Below are 8474 nucleotides of genomic sequence, written 5' to 3'. Positions count from 1 at the left end.
CTACAGTAGTGAGCCTACCCGTAGCAGAAGCTTCTGTATTTTGTTCTGGACTGGTATCTGTATAGGGGGGCTTTCGCTGTAGTTGATTTGTCCGAATCTTCTCTTTCACCAGAAGAAATATTAATTTTAGGGGTTCTTAATGGTGCCACCTTGGGCTTTAGTGCTGAAAGAGACGCTCAATTCTCCCTTTGTAACCGGCATTTGCAGAACTTGCAGGCTCTCAGCTGTTTATGATTAATTGGTTAGAGCTGACCTCTTGGGGCCAAATTTTCTGCAGAAAATTTCCAAACCATTCTCAGGCTTCTTGCAGCCTTAGTGGGAAGATCCTCTTAACTATTCATTTGATTTTTTGTATTAAAATATTTTTTTTGAAAAGCTGAATAATGTCTGAAAAAATAGTTTGTGTATATTTGATCGGTGATGAAATTCAGAGTGCTTATATTTGGTTGAACATTTATTTTATTAAAAAAGTTGTATAAAATATTTATTATATTTTTAACAAAGAGAAAGATCTAATTCTATTTTATCTAAAGTTTTTTAAAAAAATTATTTTTCTTAAAACTTTAATTAAATATAAAATATTTTTTTATGAACCATATTATTCTTCTTCTTTCTCTACGTAGGAACCAAATGAGTCGTGGTGATATCATGTCCACCTGGGTCAATTCATATAGAGTTCCGATGTTATTTTCCTTGAGATTTTTTATACGATATTCTTCGCACATCTTCTCCTCCATGACTACTCTGTCCTGACTTTGGCAATTGTGCATTCATGCCGAGAATCATCAATGGACTACTCTTGAGTCTTGACTAGGTTTATTGCTGTTCCCCATTAAATACGAGACGATATAAACAGCCAATTAGAATCGGGCTTGGGTTTCAGGCCGAGTCCAAGGCCGAGCATCGGTCCAAGCCTGGTCCAAAATGTATTTGGTCCTATTTTTTGGACTCAAGCTTGATCCAGATAATCTCTGGCCCGACCCCAATCTGACCGGTTCGAAGAATCTCCAAGAGATGCAGCATCTAATTTTCAGATAAACGGATTCGAACAGTCCCTAAGTGAAATAAAAGGAAAAATAAGAACCATGAATGAAAACAACCTGAAAAAACAGGAACGAAGAGTTTATATGTTACCAAGATTCTTCATCCTCTTCCCCATCTCCTTCGTCATTTCTCTTGGCAGCAACAACAATATACATGGAACGCCTACCAAGTATATATTTTATTAACTATATTATAAAATATTATAATATATTAGATTATTACAATAAAATGTATATTATAATAAGCTAAATTTGGTTACATTCAAGAGTATCTTCACTTAGTTATAGCCAGATCTACATTGGACAATAGAGGTACCATATTAATAATCCAGGCTATTGGATGTGATTTACTACTTCTAAACTATTTATATACCAAAAATTATATGATTGGAAAATCCTTAGTTTATTCGTCAAGTTATCAAAATATCGGATACTATAAAATAACATGAAACTATATATATTTTTTTAAACACTTGATACATAAATTAGAGGTCTCCAAATCTCATGATATACAAGTAGTTTAGAGATAGTAAATCACATCCAATGACTCGGATTATCGATGTAAGTCCTCTACTCAGTGTAGCCAAGTCCAACTCTCTCTCTTTCTATATAGATCTCCATTCGAATACAGTCAGATCTAGATTAAATGATAGGAGTTTTACATTGATGATCCAAGCTTTTGAATATGATCCATTAACTTTAAATTATTTATGCATCAAGTTTTGGATATTCGTGCTCTATGCATTAAATGATCAAAAAATTAAATAATTTAAATTTAAAATATTATATATATTTTATGATTTGATATATAAATAATTTATAAAATAACTTGTGTCATAGATATGGTTTCCATTAGTGATGAAAATGGATCGGATATTATCTGTTTTGAAGGATATAAATTTGAGCATTAGACTAATATCCCCATATCCATAAAAAAAAGGGATATGAATATAGATAGACAACTATCGATCCGATCGTTATTTGAATATTCGATTTTATTTATAATTTTATTTAATTTATATAACACTTAGAAATATTTAAGAAAAATAGATGATCTTATTAAATATTAACATACTATTAACTTAATTTATCATCAACTTAGTAATATCTTTGATTTTATAACCATAAAATTTAATTATCTGATTTATATCCATATTAGTATCCATACTTTTAGTATATTTATTTAAAATAAATATAAATATAAATTTTTATATTTAACTAATATCTATATTTATATTGTATTAGTTAAATAAAATAAATATAAATAGCCCAAGATTATATCCGTACTGTGCTACGTAGAGAAGATTCGTTGGTTCGGCATCCTAATCTAGTACTTCTATTTTAGCTGCGGGATCAAGGCAAATCCCCCATTCATCGGACTTAAGCGTCAAAATCTGTCCTTCCCGAATCTCGGAACAATTCCTTCCCTTTTTCTTCTATCTCTCTTTGCTTTCTGTTCGTTTCGTCCCGCGGTGCGAGCCCCGGCCGGTCCGCTCTGTCCTTCCGCCCTACGTCTCCACTCTGCAGTACTCCTGGTACCCGCGCAGAGACGAAGCATCCTTCAAAGAAGTCGATCAGTGGGAGAGAGAGAAGAGAAGACGAAGGACAACTCGGATCCAAGGAGTCATGGCGACTTCGGCGGAGGAAGAGGAGGAGCTGCTCGACGAGCATCACCGCATCAACCTCCGGCGGTCGGCGTCGAACGTCACTTCCCAGGTGGCCATCGTCGGCTCCCACGTGTGTCCCATCGAGAGCCTCGACTACGAGCTGGTCGAGAACGACTTATTCAAGGACTGGCGGCACCGCGGCCGCGCCCACATCATTTGCTACGTCACCCTCAAGTGGTCCCTCTGTTTCCTCATCGGCGCCCTCGCCGGCGCCGTCGGCTTCTTCAACAATCTTGCCGTCGAGAATATCGCCGGTTTCAAGTTCGTCGTCACCTCCAACCTTATGCTCGCCAAGAAGTAGGCAACCCTCGCATTCCCCGATCCCGGGGACCCCGTAGATTCGATCAAATTCGCGTCTTTCTTCGTTTTTGATTGTAAAAATCAGATTTTTCTTTGTTTTTGATCGTAAAAATTGAATTTTCCCTTGATTGGTGATCTGGGTTTCTTAGGTATGCGTGGGCGTTTGGAGTGTTTGCGGGGTCGAATTTCGTGCTCGCGATGTTCGCGTCGGTCCTGACGGCTTACATTGCGCCGGCGGCGGCCGGATCGGGCATACCGGAAGTGAAGGCCTATTTGAATGGCATCGATGCGCCGGATTTATTCTCGCTGAGGACCCTGGTAGTAAAGGTGAGATTTTTGGATCTCTGAATCGCTTTTTGTTCTTCCTTCAGAGTGGTTTTTTTTTTAAATCACCTTAATCAAAGGAACAATTTTTTTCGCAACAATCCATGATCGAGTTCTCTTGGAGCTCGACTCTCTTTGAGGTTTAAAAACCTCGACTTGTTTGAGTCAGCAACAGAAACTTTCTTGGCTTTTGTGAACCCTGTAGTTTGGTTAAAGCATGCATTCACTTAATCTGCAAGCCCTCATGTACGTATGTGCTTGGTCATTTTCATCACCCTGTTTCTTTCATGCTTTTTGTGAATAAATCCTTTGATTCTTTATCATTACGTTGCTTTATCCACCTAACTGTCGAAACAGACGAAAGGGTGAGACAAGGTTTCAAGAAAGCAGGATGTTACGGAATTGCTGTACTTGCAAAGTACATTTCCATCAATAATTAGAGCAAGAAGTCTCCATGCTTGCGTTTTCTGAGACGAACGTTGATGCATTAACGGGGATGTATGTTGCATTCTTGTCACAGACGTTGAATTAGAGAAAGCTTTACACTTTAAGTGAGCAATATGTTTTTGATTTGAATTTTTGAATGAACAGGTAGTGGGTTGCATTGCTGCAGTGTCATCATCTCTGCATGCGGGCAAGGCAGGCCCCATGGTGCATGCAGGGGCATGCATAGCATCTACACTCGGGCAGGGAGGGTCCGGTAAATACCACTTGTCATGTAAATGGCCACGATATTTCCGGAACGACAGAGATCGACGGGAACTGGTAACTTGCGGGGCTGGTGCTGGGATTGCTGCTGCCTTGCGTGCGCCGGTTGGTGGTGTTCTGTTTGCCCTCGAGTCGGTATCATCATGGTACTGCATCAGCTTATTTCCAAATATGCGCATTTTTATGCTGATATACATGTGTCTTTGAGGTTGCCCTTATGCTCTAAAGAGGAAATCATTAAGCAGGCTTTCCATGATGAAAGCCAGCGATCACTAAGTATTCTCCTCATAATTAGATATTAATGAATGCAATCTTAAGTAATAAATTGTCATAGGTAAATAGTATTTATGCATGTGTTAGGCATCTGATATTGTTCTGAAAATTAGCATAGGCAGAAATTTTGTTTGGGCTTTCTGATAGCAGCCATTAAAACTAAAGAAAAACCGACATTTTTCAGCAGTTCGGTTTATCCACATTGAAATATGCATCAGAAATTAAATAGAAGTATCTTCATTTGTTATCAGATCGAGCACTTAGAGCATAACTTAGTTTCATTTTTTACCTAAACAGTATTTTTCGCATTGTCTTCGTGATCTTGATATTTGGCTTTACAGGTGGAACAGTGCCTTACTCTGGAAAGCATTCTTCACAACAGCTGTAGTTGGTGTTGTGCTTAGGGCACTGATAGACATTTGTAACGGTGGCAAGTGTGGGTTATTTGGAAAGGGTGGGCTGATAATGTTTGATGTAACTTCAGATACTATTGCTTGTCACTTGGCGGACCTACCGCCGGTGATCCTTTTAGGAGTTATTGGGGGACTATTGGGAAGCTTCTACAATTTTCTCTTGGAGAAGGTTCTCCGAATCTACAATCTTATCCATGAGTATGTATCACATTCTCCCTTCTCCCTTCAAACATATCTCAAAAGCCAAATAAAAAGATTGGATATGTAAAGTAGTTTATGAATTCCTTATTCTTCAAACATGTTGTTTTACTGTTCGGTTGTGCAATTTATGCAAAGCAATATACTACCTACTCATCTTAAAAATATCTGTCCATTTATTTTCAGGAAGGGCATTGGCTATGAATTGCTTCTTGCCGCCACAGTTTCCATACTTACATCCTGTTGCCTGTTCGGGCTACCATGGCTTGCATCTTGTAGACCTTGCCCAGGCGGCCTCTCAGAAGTTTGTCCATCGATAGGCAGCGGATTCGGCATTTTCAAGAAGTTCCAATGCCCTCCTCACCATTACAACGATCTGGCTAGCTTACTTTTCAACACCAACGATGGCACGATTAGAAACCTGTTTAGTGCTGGCACAGATGCTGTGTTCCAAAAATCCTCGATGCTCTTGTTCTTTGCTGCCTCTTACTTCCTCGGGATTGTGAGCTATGGTCTCGTTGCTCCTGCTGGCCTCTTTGTTCCACTCATTCTGACTGGTGCGGCCTATGGGCGCCTTGTTGGGATGCTTGTGGGCAAACACTCAACTCTGGACCACGGGCTCTTTGCAGTCCTTGGATCTGCTTCCGTTCTTGGTGGATCAATGAGAATGACTCTCTCTGTATGTGTAATCATCCTAGAATTGACCAACAATCTCCTGTTGCTTCCCCTGGTCATGCTTGTTTTGCTCATATCGAAAACTGTGGCCGACACTTTTAATGCAAATATCTATGATATGATGGTCAAATTGAAGGGGCTTCCATATCTTGACGCCCACGCAGAACCCTACATGAGGCAGCTCACAGTCAGTGATGTGCTCACTGGGCCTTTGCAGATATTTAATGGCGTGGAGAAAGTCGGCAATATAGTCCATGTTTTAAAGACAACAGGTCATCATGGATTCCCTGTTGTAGATGGGCCTCCTTTTTCCAGTTCACCTGTGCTGTTTGGCCTAATTCTTCGTGCACACCTACTTGTCTTGTTAAAGAAGAAGGAGTTTCTTCATGCTTGCACCCTCTCAGCGGTTGATGCATCAAAACAGTTCTCTGATGCATCAAAACAGTTCTCTGCTGATGATTTTGCCAAGCGTGGCTCTGGCAGGTGCGACAGCATCGAAGATATAGAGCTGACTGGAGAAGAGATGGAAATGTGCATTGACTTGCATCCATTTACGAACACCTCACCTCACACTGTCGTCGAGACGATGTCATTAGCAAAAGCTCTCATACTTTTCCGAGAAGTTGGTCTAAGGCACCTCTTGGTTGTTCCAAAGTCCTCTTCGGTAAGGATCTTGTCTCAGTTATGAGCTCTCTATATCTATACCACTATTAATCAGCACACACATAACCAAGGACAATGGGTACTGTCAGCATCAATTTCATCAACATCTTGTGGTCTTTGTTGATCTTTTGAGAGATATTAGAAATTTTTGAATTTCATGTCTTGCTTTATTGCTGACTCTCTTAACATTGTTCACTGTGAATTACTGCAGAGCCCGCCTGTAGTGGGCATGCTGACGAGGCATGATTTCATGCCCGAGCATATGCTGGGGCTGTATCCTTTGCTGTTGAAGAGCAGATGGAAGCGTTCAGAAAGTCCACTATTATTAAAATGATAGTTGGACCATAGAAGTTGGAGTTTAACCATTCCAAAATGATGATAAAGAGATTTTTTTTGCAAAGGGCATATTGTAACTTCCTGCATTTTTCTTTCAAATGATGGAGATTGGAGGAAGCGAGCCATGTACAGAAATTTACCCTTTCGAGGAACGTGTGCTGCTCACAAAAAATTCTTTCCAAAGCATTTTCCACGAGTTTGCAGACCTGACATTAAAACTATTTGAGGAAGCTCAGACAAAAGACGACAGATTCTTTATCCTTCCAATATAGTGCCTTTGGAGATGTATACTCAAATTGTATGGTTCAGCATAATTGTGAGTTATTATTAACTCACAAAGATAGATAACAAGAACAATAAACATATAGATGCTGTCGGAGTGAAGGATGGGCACTTTAGCGCGTTGTAGATTTTTATCCAAGACTTGTATAAAAATCGACAGAAATTGAATCTATATGCAAAAAAAAAAGAACAATAGTCAGTGAAATCGAAGTAATGAATCGTAATTTTAGATATTTGTTGCAAGTTTGGTTTCATGCATTTCCTTCTGATGTTTTTTACTTAGCTCAGGCTGATGCTGGTAGGTGTTCGTTTGCTCGTTTATGATTGAGTTTCGAACTCGCAATTAGATCGAACTGAGCTGGCCATGTCGGTAGCGAATGAACTCTACCATGTCCTGTACAAGGTTTCCTTGTCTTGCATCAAATAAGATCAATTAGCATCAGCAGTCCGCATTGGAAGACATTCAGCATGAATAAATGTGGATGCTGTGATAAGGTATATGGCTTCTATTTTCACACATCACTGCCTAATCTTTGAGGGCCAACTGGTTGGCAATGGTTGTTTTTGTGGTTCTGCAATGGAAAACATTTGGGTAATTCTTCTGATATATAATCGAGGTGTATGCGTCAGGACTCCAACCATAACATTATGCCACGCCTAGCTGGTTGACATTCATATGAGATCTGATGCCATGTTAAGATCCAACCTATAAGCTTAAGCAAGTGGGTGGATGGATCCGTTAGCATTGAAGACCAATTCCTTAACAAATATAACACCCAAAAAAATCTAGTTGGAAGTAAGGATCATTAATTCTTTCAGGTTTAGAACTACAGCATCAAACTTTAAATGTTAGATCCAAAAAACATCTTCCCAAAAACAGCTAAAAACTTTACATCCTCCAAATTAACAAGGTTCTGTTCTCCGCAAAAATGCATGGAGGAGGCATCTGAATGTCATACAGTCATCACGTCCTAGAAAGAAGACACCAATCCGAATAAATAGCTGGTAGGATTTCTAAGCGCAGTATGCCAAAGGAGGAGATATGTCCTAAGGTATTCCGGTTCAAGATGGATATCCAGCTCTACCCTTTGGTCTCGACATGAGTCTGACCTGCTTCCTGTTGGTTTATTAATAAATTTTTAATTCAAAACATAGAGATTTTAGAATTCCACGTTGGATATTTATCTAAATATAAACTTAGTTAAATATAAAAACTTATCTTAGACTTCCAAATAACTTAGTTTCCTTAATAGATAAGATTTAATTTTTTATCTTTATTTCTCTCTCCCCTCTTAAAATTCTACATACGCTTATCCAATTATTTCTTATGCTGTATGTTTAAAAAAAATGCAAAAATATACCAAATAGACTCTTCGAAAAATTTTCTTAAATAAAAAGATGCATATGATTTGATGGTGATCCAAAAAGATATAACCTTTGATGGATGGATGGATTATGTGAAGCGATGCATTCAACGAAAGAATACTTAAGCATCTAATCATACCCACCCTTTCATATCTATAAATAGAAAAGAGAATTGCACTTTTCATCCATCAGAACAACATCTTCTTTTCTTTTGAATAACACCAAAT

General features: G+C 38.8%; 1 protein-coding gene across 1 annotated transcript; it reads left to right on the top strand.

Moving 5' to 3' along the window:
• Window positions 1-2669: 2669 nt before the first annotated feature.
• LOC103710151 (putative chloride channel-like protein CLC-g) lies at window positions 2670-6717 on the top strand. Its single transcript, XM_008795771.3, has 6 exons — window positions 2670-3007; window positions 3160-3337; window positions 3926-4188; window positions 4657-4926; window positions 5113-6265; window positions 6476-6717. Exons 1-6 carry the CDS (start codon window positions 2670-2672, stop codon window positions 6596-6598), a joined length of 2325 nt encoding a protein of 774 aa, XP_008793993.3. The 3' UTR covers window positions 6599-6717.
• The last annotated feature ends 1757 nt before the right edge of the window (window positions 6718-8474 follow it).

This window comes from Phoenix dactylifera, chromosome 11, assembly GCF_051530095.1.
Source record: "Phoenix dactylifera cultivar Ajwa chromosome 11, Ajwa_hap1_PhDact_Kaust_v1.1, whole genome shotgun sequence".
NCBI classification, from domain to species: domain Eukaryota; kingdom Viridiplantae; phylum Streptophyta; class Magnoliopsida; order Arecales; family Arecaceae; genus Phoenix; species Phoenix dactylifera.
Note: the sequence above shows the minus strand (reverse complement) of the source record. Positions and strands in the feature narration are given on the sequence as shown.